Below are 20,231 nucleotides of genomic sequence, written 5' to 3'. Positions count from 1 at the left end.
GTCAAAAACCAAGCAATGCAACTGGCACTAGATTCCTTTCCCATGTCTTGCAGCCAGTAATAGTTTCCCTTGAATCATGACAGCCTGTCGGTGAAGCCAGAGCTAAGTGGGATCCCAGGGATTTTTCACCAGCACTTTATAGGCACTGTTTGTTGTTGATTATTGGTACGTGTTAAAAAATGATTTAACAAAAAACAGATGATGAGAATTTTGTTCAGAGACATCATAACAAAGCAGATATCATGAACTTGGTTTTTAAAGTTGTAAATACAACATATTAAGAAATGTCATTGTTTGGCTAAACACAGAAACACTTTCTATTTGTTTTGCAGGCAATGGCCAAGTTTGAGTCCCTTGTGAACCAGATTCAGAAAAATGCCCGTGACATCAACCAGAGGCTGAACATGATTGAGAACTGCAACTTGTTCAAGTTTCCTGCACCAAAAGCCCCAGACACCCTGCCTGGTTGCAAGGTAACACACACACACACACACACACACACACACACACACACACACACTCAAGTTTCAAGTTTTAATGATCCTTTCACTCCTATTGGAGTTTGGAGGATTACTGCAAAATAATCTTTTATTGTCCAGAACAAACATTTCCTAATACACAATAATGTCACATAAAAGTTGAGAAAACACAAATGTCTTTTAACTCCAAAAGTATAGCTAGGCAACATTTGCAAAATATAATCATCTTACAGCTAAAATGACTTTTTTGCCTCCTTTGACCATATTACAAAAATTAAAAACCGATTTTGGAGACAAATATTTTTTAGGAACATATCTATTTCGTAACTGATCATAATTGGGACATTCCATTATAAAATGAAACTCATCCCTAATCACAGACATGTTACAAACCTTACAAAGCCGTAACTCTCATGGTATGCCTTTGTGTCTCATTGTTTCTATTTCCAGCTTATGATTGCTACTTTGAAATCTGAAGAATCTGATAATGTAATTATCAGGCATTTGACATATATTTTTCTCTACCAAATCCACTTTTGAAATTTCGATAAAACAAACATTTACTACTTGCCTCTAGAGTATGTCTCCATAGATTTTGAAAACTATCTTTCAAAGCAGTGTTGACATTCTTGCAGAAAGATTCGCTCTCCAAGAAGAATTGAGCATCCGAAACACAGTCATACCCTGCTTCTATTAAAATTTGTCTGATACAACTCATCCATTTTGAAGAATAAATACCATTTCAATATAAGTCAAGTAATATCAAATATATTTTCCCAGAATATTTTTCTGTGTTTGATATCACTAAGCTGGTCCAAAATTGAACTAATCTCATTTTCACTAACACACTAATTGGATAAATACCAGTTTCTCCATGAACAATTTGGGTCATAGTATTTCTGTTCAGTTTGAACAAATGTTTCAAAAATTTCAATTCTAATTTTTCAAGTATATCTACATTTTTATAACCCCATATTTCTGCACCATACAACAAAATAGGAACAGTCATAGACAGCCAGAATGATATGTAAAGGTAAATCTTGATTTGTGGCTGACTGAAGTAACGAAAACACACACACACACACATACACACACACACAGACCAAACTACATTTACAGACCAGAGATTTGCTCATGATGATTGGTATGTGCAGATCACCACAGGGCTCTAAAAGCCTCAAAGAAAGGAACAAAATCTGTTTGCATGCAGAAATTAATGACGTGTAGCTGGGTTGGCTTAGCAGACGATTTTTGTGACTCACCGAAGGTTACTGAGGAAGTTGGTAAATCAGTCACAAGTTATCTCCCTTTACAAGGAGCTGTATGATTTTTTCATCAATTTGTTACATTATAAACACTTCCTTATAGATGAGATTATAGTTTTATGTTATTGGACTTCATACTTCTCAACTGTAATGATACCATTTGGCCAGAAAGCCTATAACTCTTTTAAATTAATATTTATGTGAATTGATTTTGGCGCGATCTTCAAAATCCACTCAGTTGAAACATACAAAATACCTTCGTTTTCTATAAATCAATATAGTTGCCATGGAATTTAGATTGTGCATTAAAATGTAAATGATTAAGCTTTCTTCTCGTGTGTCGCTTTCTGTGTACACCTAAGTTATAGGCATGCGATAGTACGAAATGTCTGACAGCATTTCAGCCCCACAAAACTCTCTTCTTCAAGCCACTGGAATTCGTCAATGCTGATTTGAGCAAAATATGTTTTTACAATACCTAGACATTTTTATAGCGTGTTTCGTAGATGTATACATTTCTGTTATTAATCTGATTCATATCATACATGTATAATTGGGTTGTAGTTGGTATAAACAAAGTATTTCATTGCCAGTCATAAGTGTCAAAAGCACCGCCAAGCAGCGCCGACACAGGAGCTGTTGGTTGAGTTTTCTCTTGAATTTTGACATAACAAATCTTTAGGAGCAGATTCTATAGATGATTTTTATATAGTTGGGAATTCAGGATTTTCAGTTACTTTACTGTTACAATTGTATTACATATCACGTCATATTAATTGTTGTAATGCACAGAAATGATACATGAACTTGTTAAAAGCTCGTTTAATTACACATACTTAACCGTGACCCAACTAGTGCAGACTCCGGCAGGGGTCTGACATTCCTGCCTGTGCAAACTACTATCCGCCTATGCAGAGAAAATGAAACTACGGCTGATAACCTCCCGGAAGTAGGTAACCTCCCCTTTGTCCCGCTGGCTAACGCCCTCTTTTTCCGGCAGCCATTATGACTCCTGTCCTGTGCTCTCTATACGGCTAAGTTTTTTCGTATTTTTTGTCTGTCTGTCGATTCTCTGGCGTTCTTGTTTTTTGTCAAATTTTGCCTCGAACCAGGTCACATAATTATATGGTTCGATTGGGATATCGGGCTAAAATTAAGGCGCGATCGATATCGATTCGCGGACACTCTGGGCCCTCTATTTCTGGCCCTCTCAACAACGCCAACCCGACGCCTCCCCCACTTCCTTCGCTTCCTCCGGTCGACTCCAGACCTCCACCACCTCCTGCACCCTCTCCGGCGACTTCTAGGGGTACATTATCCCATACTCAGGTCAGTGGTGCCATTGATGCTTTCCTTTTCAATTCGCGAACGAAGTCGACGCGATCCGCGTTTCTCGGCCCTGCCAGTCGGTAGGACACCCAAATCGATCTCCTCTATCACTTTTCCCATGTCAGCAATGGAATGTGCCATAACCCCTTCAATTACACATACTGGGAATGTGCCATAACCCCTTTGGAAAACAACACCATACACTGGCTTTGGATCCGCACGCTAGACTGGGCCCTATGTGCGATGCGTCCGTGGCGGCGGCCGTGACATTGGCTCACGCGCCCCCCACGTGGCATGCCTCTTCCGTCTCGGATCCTATGGCGACCGAGGCACTTAGGGATGCCCTCCCCAGGGGTAGGGAGGAAGGTAGACCACTAGGGGACATGCTTGCCCATGCGTGTGCACCCTCCCCTTGTCCGATTTTCCGATCCAAGGGAGACAACTCCTGCTTCGGCACCCTTGCCGGTGACCACCGCAGTTACTTCCCTTTACCGGCACGGCTCCTCGCCAACAGTGCAGGTGCGTGCTCGGTCCCTTCAAGCTTTGCGGTGATGACCCCATTTACCACACTGCCGGTTGCTGCTGTTTCCCATCCACTAATGGCGTCTCAGCAAGCTGCTCAACCAAACAACCAGCAACCCATTGGGAACTTGCTGCGGCAATTATGCACTGGTGCCACATCTAGCGCCTGCTCCACCCCTTGCGCGCAGAGCAGATGCGTGCACAGCCCATTGAACTTCGGCAGTGACAGTTTTTTCTGCCCCACTGCATATCTCCACTGTTACCCAGACTAATATCGGCAATTCCATGTCGGAGTGCCTCTTGATAACTCGATTCTGCCACTTGGCAGTGCTCGGGCCGATCTTGTCTGGTTACGGTGCCATTATGCCACATGTCCCCACCGTCTCGCGTCCGATGGCGACCGATTCGGTTCGGGATGCCCACAGCACTAAGGGACATTATTATTATCGGTTAAGGTGGCATAGAACCACGGACTCACGCACGCAGCATGACGCTCCTCCCTCTACAGCGAGGAAACGTCACACCGGGGGATATGTGCTCTAAAGACACCATCCTTTTTGCCGAATATCGGCGCCAAGGGAGACAACTCCGCATTTGTAACCGACACAGCACGTCACTCCTGCCCCCTGTGCTGTCCACCAGTGATGTTTCTTCAAATTCTCATTGGGTCCTCATGCCCATTCATGGACTTTACACATCTTTGCACAGCAACTACACCTTTCTTGCTGTTTCTCAGGCTATTGGCGACTGAACTTTGGGGTTCTTCATCCCCCACACAGGCACACAGCCCTCTGCAGGCAACCAGTCTTATAACCATTCTCTTCTTGTGATGCACAATAACAGGAAATAAATCACAATATTTCCCCTTCTGTCCTTTTGATTTTTATCACAATCAACAATCACGAAATATATATATATATATATATAGCTATATATATGTATATATAGATGTTTGTATGTATGTATGTATATATATATATATACATAAAAAAGCCCATATATATGTATATATATGTGTATGTATATATGTGTGTTTGTGTGTATGTATATGTGTGTGTGTATGTATATACGTATACATATACACACACATATACACATATATATCTATGAGATATCTTGCTACATGTATTCACTTATAGATGTATACTTATCCCTCAGAATACACATGCGTGTGCGCTTATGGGATAGGTTCAGACAACTCTCTTATTAACATGTACAATTATATTTCTATCTCTATTCATTGACATCTATTCATTGAGATTCCCTACATAGCAATATAGGCACACTTGCATTTGCAGCCTTCTGTCCACAATGCCCTGAACTCTCTGCGCCTAAATACTTGCACTTTATTCATATGTGTATGTACATCTCATATTTAGGTGCATACACAGAGTCCTTTCCATTACTGATTATGCACACTTACCCATTTACTTGGCTATATCTGTGCACGCTACACGTATGCTTATACAGCCGCTTATTTCTTGTGTTTCGATCCCTTGTCATTGGCATATTTCTGACATCAATACTTGAGTTGATGGAAGTTTATATTCCCTTTGCACATGTATGTATTCATTTTCATAAATTCATCCCTACCTCGCTTTCGGAGGACGACTGCACTCAGACAAAACTACCTCATTCACGCCTGAATGTATGCTCCTTCACATTTTAGTAGTGGCTGGTCCTTAGGGACCCACACACCCCCTTCCCACCCACAGGGCTAAGAATGCCCTCGCTTGGCGCAAGGAGGGACAAGGCAACCCAACTCATTTGCCTACAACAATCAACCATAGGGCTGGAGATGCCCTAACTTGGCACAAGGAGGGATGAGGCAGTCCAACTTAGAGGTGCCACTCCGGACACACATGCCCTTCATTCCTTCTCAGTTTGTAAGGCATCCCTTCTTCCCTCCCTTGCCAACAACAACCTTTTGTTTGCACCACTGTGGTTGTGACAACAGCGCCACACGGGCTCTACATCCTAGCCAGCCTTCCCATGAAGGGGTGTCAATCTTTGATTCCCAAAATTTTTGCGGACCCAAAACTGCCCACTGGGCAGAAGACAATCACCCTAAGCCCATCTCTTCCACTCCTCTCTAGTAGCAGAAGGCCTGGGTCATAATTGTTTTCCTCTACATTTGGGAGAAAGGCTTATTGACGAGGACGGATGCGTCTCACAGAGCACAACGAACCGTCCATTAGCCACAGGGGTGTACCTTACTGCCCACTCATACCAGCACGGCAGATGCCGCATTCAAGCACATCAGTTCGCCCCATCACCTTGCTTGAACAGAGATCCAGCATCAACGTCTCAAACAGTTGGCGTTTGAAAGCACTTTCTGCACTTGGTCTTCCCTGCCCGATCCTTTCAGCCTCAACACACAACCACTGCTGTGGTTACAGATGGCCACTCCTTCTCAAGCTCTGTCTTTCCAATGAGACACTTCCAGGGGTTTTCTAGCCTAGGCAGGCTATCCCATCATGGAGCCCCAGCCTTCAGTCAAGGGCCTGTCAGAGGATGACTTGGTTGTCACTTCGGAAGCAAGCACCATGCCTTTCAGACACATGGTTGCACCACAAGACCCCGTCAACTCTTTCCGGCTCCCTTACATTGCAGTATAACCTGCATGGTGGACACCTTCATCCCTCAAGCACACAGCAGCTGTTTCCTGATTTACCCATGCTGATTGGTGCCCTCCTAGGAACAATATATGATAATCAGTCGTGTACGACAGTCACCATCAGAACAGCAGAGGAGGCAACTGCTGTTCCAACTATTTGGGCTGGAATTCGATTATACAATTTCTAGTAGAGAGTGTTTTGCCTAAGTTGCATCCCCAGTCCCTCGATCAAGAGGGCCTTAGGACGGATCCCAATGGTTAGTTAGGCCCAAGGCTACAGCACTAAGTCCCAGTGCAATTTGACTTCCAGTCTGAGAGACATAGTCATTCATGAAAGGCTAAGCTGCAAATGATTTCCCTTTGCAATTAAGAAACCACTGATAATACAGCTCTCACTTTGCAGTTGGCCATATTGGAAACGTATGTCAGATCAGTGCTTTGATGTAAATAGCCAGTTCAACACATCTTGAGCCACTTACCTCCCTGCCCCCGCCCAGCTCCATCCCAGACTCAGTGCGCACCATACACAGCCAGAGGCCTGTCATGGATCTGGTCCCCTTTCTCACTAAAGAACCTTCAGCAAAAAATTTTCCCCATGGAAACCCTCTTCCATTTGGTATTCCACCACAGAATGAGACTGAGTGACATGTGGGCGCATGAAACGCACTTCCACAGCCTGATCCAACCCAGCCATTGACCACCGACAACTATCTGCAGGTGGCTCCAGCATGCCACACTCAGGCAGAGAAGCCACCAAGCCTTCCGTAAGCCCCTTCGTGATGATACCTACCTGGGCAATTACACAACCCTGTCCCAGAGGCACCAGGGACATCAAGTCTTTTGTTGCCAAATGTCTGCCATTCTATGCATTGGCAACATACCAGTGCTGTCATTTTTTGGCAATGACAAAAAAGTGGTGGGGGGAGCACCCATTGCCTGTCAGCTCGCATGGAGGAGCTCTACAGATCTGGCTGTCATGCCTAAGGCAAGCCCAACATGGCAACCTACCTCTGTCTCGTGCCACAGTTTCCCTCAAAACCAAAAATCACTTCCACTATCGGCCCACATCCGATGTGGAATCATCAGATCAAACCACATGTGCATCTCCTTGCATTGACGCTCAACCGCGCTCAAATGAGACAACCCTATAAGGGTACATGTTTCCTTCCCTTCCTTTGATTCGAAGGGCTCTCAGTAAAGTGTGGATTCAACCCACCGACCTGATTTTCTTTGCCCTACATTTATCAGCACAGCTGTGGTCCACAGACCTCCCCCACAATACGACTGCGGACTTCGGTCTTCTTTGCCCGCACCAATATCCTTAGGTGGCACAGTACACTCTACTTCGTCGAATTCTACTTGAGGGACATCTGTCGCCTTAGGGATGATGGCTCATCGACTTCTACCAGAGAGACGTCGCACACCTACGGGATGATGGCTTAAGAGGCATCGCTTCTGTGGTAGTTGCACAACAGGCCATCACAGCAAACAGACGGTAGAACAGGTGAGCCCTCCACCTTGTCGCGCTATTCTGCACTAGTTGGGTCACGGTTAAGTATGTGTAATTAAAAGGAAATTTTCTGTCTAAAATTACGTTTAAATAACATACTTACCGTGACCCAAATTTAAGACCCTCCCGTCCTCCCCGCTTCCTGTTCTCCCTGCTCGCTGCGCTGGTGATGGCATATTGCCGTCAAAAGAGGGCGTTAGCCAGCGGGACAAAGGGGAGGTTACCTACTTCCGGGAGGTTATCGGCCGTAGTTTCATTTTCTCCGCATAGGCAGATAGTAGTTTGCACAGGCAGGAATGTTAGACCCCTGCCGGAGTCTGCACTAGTTGGGTCACGGTAAGTATGTTATTTAAACGTAATTTTAGATAGAAAATTTCCTTTCATTCGGTGACTCCTTTTGTTTACAGTTTTTGATTGTATTATTTTTGTAGAAAATGGTTTAGCTTAAGAAAATGCTCGTCTCTTGCAGTTTTGTGTGATATGTAATATGTCTGTGTTAGTTCCCCGAGCCGAAAGTCAGACGCCACTAAATTTGGTCAAACAAACACAAGTTTGGCCCCTCATGGCTTGCAGAGGGCCGGTTTCCTGAGTCGCTTCGCGGCCCTGGCTTTGCGGTTCAGCGGAACAGAATATCAGGAGTGAGCAAAGTGCCAGACAAATAGAGAACTCTCCTGATCTGGAAGAATGAGAGAATAAAAGAAGAAAACCGGCGCACTGCCTTCCCGAGTCTACCTTGCCTGGCTGCAGCTCTCTTCTGCAAACACCTTCTACCTGTCTTCACCTTCTCTAACACCACCTTACCACCCCATCACACATGTAAAAAGGAGAATAGTCTTTGACTCATTGATTGTCATATGCATTTTTTTTCATAACAAGTTTTGGAACATCGAAAAATATAAAGCCACAAGAATATAGCAAACCCTGTTTTCAGTATGTATTTTACCTGAAAATGAAGGTTAGTACCCATACTGTCATACTTAATGCCGGTTGACTATTAGGTGTGGTAGTCCATGAAAAACAGTGGAAAGCAGAGTCTTGGTTTGTAAACTTCAAGAACTGTCTCATGTGAAAAGGGTCTTGTCAACTGATACCAGGAAGTTAAAGAGAGGGAATAAGATTTTGACATCCCTGCCTTGTATTAACAGTGGATGCCATATATGTTTACACACTACATGAGTCCATGTGTTTCAGCTATACATGTGTCTCTGTGTATGTATGTCTGTGCATGTCTGTCTGTGGTAAACTTTATTTAATGAATTTATTTTCTATTGAAATGTTATCTGTTGATACCAAATTGAGCATAAATTAGGAGAAAATAAGTTCTTTCCACACAGTCAAATTATAATGACAATGCTCCTCTTAGAAGGGCACAAAAATATAAAGAAGCTAAAAATGTTTCCACTGTCATGTTACTGTTATATTTTCATTTCTTATTAAATAACTTAGCACTTTCTTCAGACATTGACACACTGAATAGCAGCCATTTCGTCATTTTTAGTTCAAATAGGAACTTCTTCTGTTTAGTATGGAAGTTACATTGGTGTATACATTTGCAAGGATTAGCAAAATTCTGCCAAGTAATGGGTCATCAATCTTAATACACTTTGGGGATTTTTCATCGGATTTCACTCATCTATAGCAATGCATTTTAAGATAGGACTCAAATCATAGAAAAGCCATTATGTTTTTCACTCAGTGTGAAGGTCTCATACAATATGTACAGAGTAAGAATAAGAATAGGAAAGAAACAAAACAAAACAAAAACCCAAGCAACAATGACTAATGTCTGTGAACAAAACCAGGCGACAATGACTGTAGTCAATGCTGAATCATGAGGTAGTTGAATCCATTTTGTTCTTTTGGAAACTATATTTAATAACCAACTGAATGACATTTGTGGCCATTTATAATTTATTGTCAAAGATGCTAATGTGACGGGGTGGTAAGGTGGTGTTAGAGAAGGTGAAGACAGGTAGAAGGTGTTTGCAGAAGAGAGCTGCAGCCAGGCAAGGTAGACTCGGAAAGGCGGTGCGCTGGTTTTTCTTCTTTTATTCTCTCATTTTTCCAGACCAGGAGAGTTCTCTATTTGTCTGGCACTCACTCACTCCTTATATTCTGTTCCGCCGAACCGCAAAGCCAGCGCTGCGAAGCGACTCACGAAACTGGCCCTCCGTGAGCCTTGAGGGGCCAAGCTTGTGTTTGTTTGACCAAATTTAGCGGCTTCTGACTTTCGGCTCGGGGAACTAACATAGACATATTATATATCACACAAAACTACAAGAGATGAGCATTTTCTTAAGCTAAACTATTTTCTACAAAAATAATGTAGTTAAAAACTGTAAACAAAAAGAGTCACTGAATGAATGAGCTTTTAACGAGTTCATGTATCATTTTTGTACAACAATTAAAACGTCGCGATATGTAATATAATTGCAACAGTTAAGTAACTGAAAATCCTGAATTTCCAACTATATGAAAATCATCTATAGAATCTGCTTCTAGAGTAAAGATTTTTTATGTCAAAATTCAAGAGAAAACTCAACGGACAGCTCCCGTGTCGGCACCGCTTGGCGGTGCTTTTGGCACTTGTGATCGACAATGAAATACTTCGTTTAAACCAACTACAACACAACTATACATGTATGATATGAATCAGACTGATAACAGAAATGCAAACATCTGCAAGACACGCTATAAAAATGTTTAGGTATTGTAAAAACGTATTTTGCTCAAATCAGAACTGACGAATTCCAATGGCTTGAAGAAGAGATAGTTTTGTGGGGCCGAAATACTGTCAGACATTTCGTACTATCGCATGCCTGTAACTGTGTACACGGAAAGCGACACACGAGAAGAAAGCTTAATCATTTACATTTTAATGCACAATCTAAATTCCACGGCAACTATATCGATTTATGGAAAACAAGGTATTTTATATGTTTCAACTGAGTGGATTTCGAAGATCGCGCCAAAATTCATTCACATAAATATTAGTTTAAAAGAGTTATAGGCTACCTGGCCAAATGATATCATTACAGTTGAGAAGTATGATCTTTCTGAAGACCAATAACATAAAAACTATAATCTCATCTATAAGGAAGTGTTTATAATTTAACAAATTGATAAAAATCATCATACGGTTCCCTGTAAAGGGAGATAACTTGTGACAGATTTACAACTTCCTTGGTAACCTTCGGCGAGTCACAAAAGTCATCTGCTAAGCTGGCCCAATGAAGATTGTAGCCAACCCGGCTACACTAACATGTTTTTTTTCTGTCTTTTTAAGATGCTTACATGTAACATCCTTGATGTGATACCTTTGATGCAGGAGTTCTTTGAGCACATAGAGCGTGAGCGAGCCAAAGACTTTGAAATCCTGGCACGGAAGTACCATGCCATTGGTCCCCTGCTGACCAAGATGGAGGGCCTTGTGGCTCACACCAACACGGGCAAGTCTCCCAAGCTGCACCAGTACTACACACACTGGGAGAAAAAGGTCTTCCAATCACTCACCAAGGTAGCTCAACTACTTGTACTTTGTGACAAAAACATGCTCAATTTACAACAATTGTATGATAATTAGCAGTCTGAAACAAACAAAAAAGTGGTATACACACTAAAACGACATTGCAAAATAATATGTTACTGCTGCAGCACAACACCCTTCCCTCAATTTATTAATATTTTTTAGATGGTGAGGGAGGAGGGAAAAATGGTGTGCTAAAACCTGTTGTGATTAACAGTGCAGTTTGTCACATCTCAGGGAAATGTCTGATGGGTTGTGTGTGCATGGTACTGTTGTCCAGATGTAAGCAGCATGAACCAAGTCAGGACCAGCCTAAAAATGATTTGTGCATGAAGTGTGTGATGTAATTTTCATGAATGTGTAAAAATAGATTCTGTGAACACTTGATGGCATGAAATGTGTTGTGTTTTCACAGCTGATCATCACCAACCTGAACCGTTTCAACAACCAGCTGACTGGCAGCAAGGCACTGTTCCAGGTGGACACACTGCTGGCTGCTCCTGATGTTGTGCTACATCCTCAGGCCAACGAGGTCTACAAACTCACCCTGCAGTGTGTGCGTGATGCTGTGGATGGGTAGGTGGTTGTCTGCACATTATTCATGTCTGTCTTTACCTAACTTTCAAATTTTACTGACATATTACTCACATGGAGAAAGAGGTTGGTTTTTTCTGGTGTCTGTTATCTCAAAACCCCTGTCTGCACCAAACACTATGATTCTCAGACTAAGCTGATACTTTTTTCTTGCATTATAATGTAGAGTGCCTTATTCATAACCCAGTCAGTTTTAGTATTAAATACAACTTATATAACTGTCTAAAATCATAGTCAGTGTGCATGTCAGTACATTCAAAACAACAGTCATCCTGTGCACACATCATGTGATTAGTTCAATTGGCTAGAGTGTGTGAACATGTTACTGAAATTGTTTCAGTTTCAACCATCATGTGAACCTATTTTTGGTTTTTCTTTTATTCAGTATAGGCCATAATTTAGTCATAATCACCTGTCGCAGTCATTTTTAGCAGTTAATTTAGTGTGCATTATATTCTGGTTATGATGTATGGGTGATATATATATATATATATATATATATGTATGTATGTATGTATATGTATATGTATATGTATGTATGTATCTGTATGTATGTCACAGACAAGACGCTGTCATGGTGAAGCCCTATGGGAGAACATTTGAGAGCAGAAGAAAGGAGGACAATTATTATCTTTGGAGTTTATTTACCATTTTTTGTTGTTCTCTTTCGGGAATCTACCCCTGTGGAATGATTTTCATGGAGTGGTGCCAGCAAGCCCAGGATTTATCTTGTGTTATATATAGATATAGATATATAGATGTAGATATATATAGATATGCGTATTCATGTGAACAAACTGGCTATAAGTGTGTCTGCAGGTGACATATAAAGGATTAAATATTGCAATGTTTTGTACAGAACCAAGCTCTTTGTGCGCTGGATGAACGGCAGCTGCAAGGAAAGTCCGCCCCAGAAAGTGGAAGGAGAGGATGAACTGTTTGTGTTCACTTTCTTCACTGACATCTCAGCGAATCAAGAAATCATTGAACTTGTCCAGACTATAACTGCAAACATCAAGAACACTTTGACCACCTTGACACGCTATCTAAACCGCTGGAAAAAGTACAGAAGTATCTGGAAAAGTGAAAAGGTATAGTATGCCATGCTTGTTTTTGTGTGCATGGACATTTGTGTAGAAGTGTGTGTATGTGTGTGCATGTGTACCTTTTTCTCATAGAATCAGAGACTGCAGCTTACACAGTTTTAGAAATGATATGATATGATATGATATGATGTTATTAATGGTGTATAATATATATGTGACATGGCTTGATATAATTCAGGGATATATGATTATTTTCATTGCTGGATTTTGTGTTGTAGCAAGCGCTGGCTGAGAAGTGGTTCCAGAAGGAGCCATCAGTGGTGTGGTTTGATGACCGCCTTCAGTACTACAACAAGATGATGGATGAGGTGGAGTCGCAGCCCACCACCAAAGACCAGGACTGTATCCGCCTCTCCATGACCCAGCTGGCTTCCTCAGTTGTCAACCATGCCAAGCAGTGGGAGTCCGTGCTGGGCAAAATCCTCAGGGACTCTGCCAAAGAAAACCTCTTTGGTCTCAGAGACATGCTTGATGTGAGTACTGCACAATCATCAGGAAAGTGTGTGTGCCATGCATTTTTTCTTCATAGTGACACTGGAGCTCCTGCATTTGTATTATGTGTGGAAAAAGAAAAATGGATGGTTGATATCGAGGAGCCTGGTTTAGGAGTATGTCTTCTGTCTAGTTGTCACAGTTGGAGTGAATTCTATGTTTTCACCTTAATTTGTGTCTGGTAGAAGAGTACACTAAAGGCTGGTTTCCTGTATCTGTTTATCTGTGTTATCAGATTGAAATATAATTACATGGTTTCTTTCCTTAATTTTTTTTCCATTGTCAAGCGTTGTCTTTTATTAAGCAACAGAGAAATGTGTGTTTGTCAGGACAAATCTGATGACCTTGAGCAGTCACCAACCCGACTTGATGATCTGAAGTTTGTGCTGTCCACCATCTCTGAGATCAAGACCATCTCTCTGGATGTGGAGAACCGCATTCGTGACATCACAGAGAAGTACCGCACCCTGTCCATGTATGGCATTGAGGTGAGGGAAACTTTTCACTTTTTCAACACTTGATATGAATGATATATGAATGACAAGATTTCTATTGTTCTTAAATTTGAAGTATCCATTATATATTGTGGTGTTGTTTTTTTTATAGTCAACACTCTAATCGTTCATAAGGGTCAAAACCTTGTCCTACATTTTCTCATCAAATAAACACAAGCAGCTGATAATGGATATACTGATATAAATTCAAACATAAATGTATGCAAAACTAAGAAAAGGGAAGTTTGATAGTCTCAGTTACAGGAAAGAGGTAAACAAAAGATCAGACATGGATAACAATAGATTTGTTTAAAGAGGGAAGTGGTAAAGCATGTATGCTTCTTTACATCCAGCCATCAGGGCAAAAAGAACAGATAGATAAAAACAAAACAAAAAATTGGATAAGATAATAGAAATAAAGGCAGGGTAAACCCCCACACATATATTACATATGCATGTACACATACACTGCATACCCAATAGATAATAGAAACATATATTTGTATACATATAGACAAATATGTGTTTGCATTATAAGCATAATAGACATACAGATGCATCTGTAAATATTCTGAATATGAATGAGAAAGAGAGGGAGAGAGAGACAAAGGGAGACAGACAGATAGACATGGAAATGGGTGTCAACTGATGTTTGTTCTGAATTTTGATGTTGTTGTTGGTTATTTTTCTTTTTTTTATTTCAGATTGGAGGGACACTGACATAGATTTTTTTTTTTTTTTTTTTTTTTTTTTTTTTGCTTCAATAGTTTCTATGGCAGCTTGTAGGTTTCCTATTTTTGTGTTTTAGATAGAATACTAAACATGGAGAGCATGTCTGATTGATGTGTCCAGGTGACAGAAGAAGAGAAGCTGCTGGTGGAGAAACTACCTCAGATGTGGGATGACCTGGTTCTCAAGTCCAAAAACATTGATGCCAGTCTAGTGGTGGTCAAACGCAAATTCACTGAGGTAAGTTTTCCTGGTACTGTTCTAAAAGCCTTGTATGCACACACACACACACACACACACACACACACACACACACACACACACACACACACACACATATATATATATATAAATACATTGTCACACACATATATATATTTAGACACGGATGCTTGCTTACATCTGTGCATATTAGACATGAGCATGTGAACACACACACTCACACACACACACACACACACACACACACACACACACACACACACAGAGCCATGCATATGTGCACACATAGAGAACACACACAGTGTACTTATGTGAATAAGTACTGTCACCAATAATGCATTATACGATATGTTCCATGTGGCCTGTTTCTTGTCATCTCAGATAACTGGAAGACTGGGAAACCTGTAACTTAATATTTGTTTGTGATTGCTGTTCTTTGAAGAGGGTATATGAGTAAATTAATATGCAGCAATATTGTAAACCATACATACTGAAAGCTAATGATACATCCTAAATGTGTGCAATAACTGTGCTACAATAGTGTTGGTTGTTTTACTGATTCCCTTTCTAGTCTGGTGGCTGTATCACATGATGTGTATTGTTTATGACAGATTACCCAAGACCAGATCAAAGACTTCCGCAAGGAGCTGGAGGCCTTTTCTGACCGCTTCATGTTGGAAGGGCCCGGTGCTGTGGGGGGAGACCTGGACAAAGGTAGGCCGCTGGCACCTGCTGCATGGCCAATCCCATCAGTCATTTCTTCATGAGATTGTTCAGCCCTCACACTGGATCCAACCCAGAGTTGAATATGCTATGAGCTCAGTGGGAAGACTTGTACTGCACACTCAGACACTTTACATGTGCGTCTTTGAAAGTTTTGTTCAAATTACCTAACCAACACTGCAGATGCCTGTATCTGTTGGACTTGGATGCCAGATTATGTTATGAAAGGAAGCATAAAGTACAAACTCAAAGAAAAAATGTTAGCGGGAGGGAGCAGCCAAGCGGCTGTGCACTATAATACTATACAGTATGCACTGTGATGTTTGTCAGAAGGCTGATCATCTTTTTAATTTTTGTAATATGCTCAAAGGAGGCAAAAAAGTCATTTTAGCTGTAAGATAATTAGATTTGCAAATGTTGCCTAGCTATACTTTTGGAGTCAAAAGACATTTGTGTTTTCTCAACTTTTATGTGACATTGTTGTGTATTTGGAAATGTTTGTTCTGGGCATGAAAAGATTATTTTGCAGTAATCCTCCATACTCCAGTTGGAGTGAAAGGATAATTTAAACTTGAAACTTGAAACTTGATGTTTGTCAGAAGGCAGATCATCTTCTGTACAGTGCTGTGTAGCAAGCAGTCGGTGATGCAGTGTCAGGTGTGATGGTGTGTGGGTCAGGTGTGGAGTCTATATAGTGCTGTGCAGCAAACAGCAGGTGATGCAGTGTCAGGTGTGATGGTGTGTGGGTCAGGTGTGGAGTCTATATAGTGCTGTGCAGCAAACAGCAGGTGATGCAGTGTCAGGTGTGATGATGTGTGGGTCAGGTGTGGAGTCTGTACAGTGCTGTGCAGCAAACAGCAGGTGATGCAGTGTCAGGTGTGATGGTGTGTGGGTCAGGTGTGGAGTCTGTACAGTGCTGTGCAGCAAACAGCAGGTGATGCAGTGTCAGGTGTGATGATGTGTGGGTCAGGTGTGGAGTCTGTACAGTGCTGTGCAGCAAACAGCAGGTGATGCAGTGTCAGGTGTGATGGTGTGTGGGTCAGGTGTGGAGTCTATATAGTGCTGTGCAGCAAACAGCAGGTGATGCAGTGTCAGGTGTGATGATGTGTGGGTCAGGTGTGGAGTCTGTACAGTGCTGTGCAGCAAACAGCAGGTGATGCAGTGTCAGGTGTGATGATGTGTGGGTCAGGTGTGGAGTCTATATAGTGCTGTGCAGCAAACAGCAGGTGATGCAGTGTCAGGTGTGATGATGTGTGGGTCAGGTGTGGAGTCTGTACAGTGCTGTGCAGCAAACAGCAGGTGATGCAGTGTCAGGTGTGATGATGTGTGGGTCAGGTGTGGAGTCTATATAGTGCTGTGCAGCAAACAGCAGGTGATGCAGTGTCAGGTGTGATGATGTGTGGGTCAGGTGTGGAGTCTGTACAGTGCTGTGCAGCAAACAGCAGGTGATGCAGTGTCAGGTGTGATGGTGTGTGGGTCAGGTGTGGAGTCTATATAGTGCTGTGCAGCAAACAGCAGGTGATGCAGTGTCAGGTGTGATGGTGTGTGGGTCAGGTGTGGAGTCTATATAGTGCTGTGCAGCAAACAGCAGGTGATGCAGTGTCAGGTGTGATGGTGTGTGGGTCAGGTGTGGAGTCTATATAGTGCTGTGCAGCAAACAGCAGGTGATGCAGTGTCAGGTGTGATGGTGTGTGGGTCAGGTGTGGAGTCTATATAGTGCTGTGCAGCAAACAGCAGGTGATGCAGTGTCAGGTGTGATGATGTGTGGGTCAGGTGTGGAGTCTGTACAGTGCTGTGCAGCAAACAGCAGGTGATGCAGTGTCAGGTGTGATGATGTGTGGGTCAGGTGTGGAGTCTATATAGTGCTGTGCAGCAAACAGCAGGTGATGCAGTGTCAGGTGTGATGATGTGTGGGTCAGGTGTGGAGTCTATATAGTGCTGTGCAGCAAACAGCAGGTGATGCAGTGTCAGGTGTGATGATGTGTGGGTCAGGTGTGGAGTCTATATAGTGCTGTGCAGCAAACAGCAGGTGATGCAGTGTCAGGTGTGATGATGTGTGGGTCAGGTGTGGAGTCTGTACAGTGCTGTGCAGCAAACAGCAGGTGATGCAGTGTCAGGTGTGATGATGTGTGGGTCAGGTGTGGAGTCTATATAGTGCTGTGCAGCAAACAGCAGGTGATGCAGTGTCAGGTGTGATGATGTGTGGGTCAGGTGTGGAGCTGATGAAGAAGTACCAGGAAGAAGTGGCAGAGCTGGAAGCACAGCGCCAGGAGCTGACCAATGCAGAGAAGCTGTTTGAATTGCCCATCACTATGTACCCTGAACTGCTCAAAGTACAGAAAGAGATGAAAGGGCTGGAGCAGATTTATGAGATCTACATTGAACAGAAGGTGGGTTCCAACCATTGGAAACACTGAGGGGTGTGTGTGTGTGTGTGTGTGTGTGTGTGTGTGTGTGTGTGTGTGTGTTCATACATGCACAAGCCCTTCTATTATATGTTTTGTATGTTATTTATAAATTTGTATAATGTCAGAAATCTTAATTATTACTGGTCATAAATCAGGTGCCTTTTATCTTGATGTATCATTTGTGGAAAGTCATAAGACTGTTGAAGGTATTGTTTCTCTGTATTGTTTGTGCATCACAGCCAGTTATGTTTTCCCCAGAGTGCCAGAGAGCAGTGGTCAGAGACCCTGTGGGCCAACCTCAACATCCAGCTCCTGCAGGATGGCATCGAAGGCTTCCTCAAACAGCTGCGGAAACTGCCCAAGGACGTCCGCCAAATGGCTGCTGGTCGCTCCTTGGATGAAAAGATGAAGGAGTTCCGTGACTCCCTGCCTCTCTTTGTGGACTTGAAACATGAAGCACTCAGAGAGCGTCACTGGAAAGAGCTGATGACCAAAACAGGACAGAAATTTGACATGAACCCAGAGACTTTCACACTGGCCAACATTTTTGCCATGGAGTTACACCGTTACCAGGAAACCATCAGTGAAATAGTCACCTGTGCCAGCAAAGAAATGGGTATTGAAAAGGTCAGTCAGCTGCTTTCTGCAGGTTTTGAAATGTGTGTCACAAAGCTTATATGTATTACTGAACTAGGTTTTGGAGTTGTTGTTTTTTTTCCATTGATAGCGATTATTATTTTGCTTCCTTGTACCAGAATTGAGATTAATCGTTCCTAAGTTCAATCACTTTTTTTTTTCTTTGGCATCAGTTGCATGCAAGTCATGGAGCACACTCTTTGTTGTTGTTGTTAAGTGCTCTGCGTGTGGCTTTCTTCATTGGCAAAAAAAAAAGTATAAAAAGGAAAAAAAAAGAAATAAAAAGAATGAAAAAGATTAACAACAGAAAATAATAGCACATTCGGAAATAAAGATAAATAAAGGGCATGGACACAGATCCATTCGTACTTTTTTTTTTCTTTTTTTTTTTGGTGTGTGTGCCTTTTTAATGATAGACATTTTTTGCAATCTTTAATGCGTACTGATTGCTCACACATGTCGGTTGTTTTTTTTTATACCCTAATGTGTGTTGCTTGCGACTGTTTCATCCACTCCTCTTTTAAGCTCTTCCTTTTTGTGTTTGCATACAGCTGTTTTTTTTTTATGTACATTAAAAAATTGATAAAATAAGTAAATAAATAAAAGTACTGAATTAAATACTGATACTACTACTACCACTTCCACCACCACCACTACTACAAATCATGATGATAATAATGATGATAATAATAATGATAATGATAATAATAATGATAATAATAATGATAATAGCAATGTAGGTGAAGATGAAGAAGAAGAGGAAACAGCAGAAGAAGAATTATGTTCGTGTTGTACCTATATGAATTATATTTTTCTATATGAGATCTGCTGTTAAAAAATCACAAAGATGGGAGTTGATCTTTTTGTTTTCTTTGCAATACTAATTCACATCTTTCCTACTAGTATCATCCTGGTTATGGTATTTAAAATGTGAGTTTGCATCTCTTTATTTTGGACTTCAAAAACACTTCATACAATGTTAATTGTACTTTTCTCCCAATGTTGCTGCATATGTAACATTCAACCGTTTTCAAAAAAACATTGATGTCTGGGCAGTCAAAAAAGAAGTGCTCAGTAAAATTGACCACGTTTTTGCATGTTGTGCATTTATTGTCATCAGTTACTTTTATTTTGTGCAGCAGAATGTTTGTTGGGTATATGTCATGGAGGATCTTCCACTGTAGTCCACACACTCTTCTTTTGTCTCAAAATGGGTGATTAGCCAGACATTTTCATTTAATTCAAAACCAGATTTCCTTTTCCAGAATCCATTGGCACATGGATTTCCTTGGTCCTTTTATTTGTTTGATTGTATAAGTACTTTGAAATTGCCTTTGGTTTATCATTGAGGTTGTTTGCAAAGTGTCTTTTGTTTGTTAAAGAGTGAATCTGTGTGTCTGCCTGTCTGATCCATTCATTCCAGTCAGCCGGGATCACATTCATTGAAGCATGATATTCAAAATGAGTAAAAGCATGGTTTTACAATACTTTGCTTTGGATTTCCTCCAGTGTGTATGGTCTTTTTTTTCTTTCTTAATTATGTCCATTATATCCATCATTCTGTCTCTTCCAGTCTTAG

General features: G+C 41.7%; 1 protein-coding gene across 1 annotated transcript in view; it reads left to right on the top strand.

Annotated features, from left to right (window-relative positions):
- The window catches only part of LOC143288467 (dynein axonemal heavy chain 10-like), a 180,117-nt gene that overhangs the window by 33,616 nt on the left and 126,270 nt on the right, over positions 1-20,231 (top strand). Inside the window, exons 18-27 of the mRNA XM_076596989.1 lie at positions 333-473; positions 11,051-11,239; positions 11,664-11,824; positions 12,702-12,933; positions 13,167-13,421; positions 13,770-13,928; positions 14,787-14,903; positions 15,497-15,599; positions 17,820-17,998; positions 18,275-18,643. Of these exons, the coding sequence (XP_076453104.1) occupies positions 333-473; positions 11,051-11,239; positions 11,664-11,824; positions 12,702-12,933; positions 13,167-13,421; positions 13,770-13,928; positions 14,787-14,903; positions 15,497-15,599; positions 17,820-17,998; positions 18,275-18,643 (1,905 nt within the window). The remainder of the gene's footprint in view (positions 1-332; positions 474-11,050; positions 11,240-11,663; positions 11,825-12,701; positions 12,934-13,166; positions 13,422-13,769; positions 13,929-14,786; positions 14,904-15,496; positions 15,600-17,819; positions 17,999-18,274; positions 18,644-20,231) is intronic.

This window comes from Babylonia areolata, chromosome 12, assembly GCF_041734735.1.
Source record: "Babylonia areolata isolate BAREFJ2019XMU chromosome 12, ASM4173473v1, whole genome shotgun sequence".
Classification (NCBI taxonomy): Eukaryota; Metazoa; Mollusca; class Gastropoda; order Neogastropoda; family Buccinidae; genus Babylonia; species Babylonia areolata.
The sequence above is the reverse complement of the archived record's forward strand: the minus strand, read 5'-3'. Positions and strand labels throughout refer to the sequence as shown.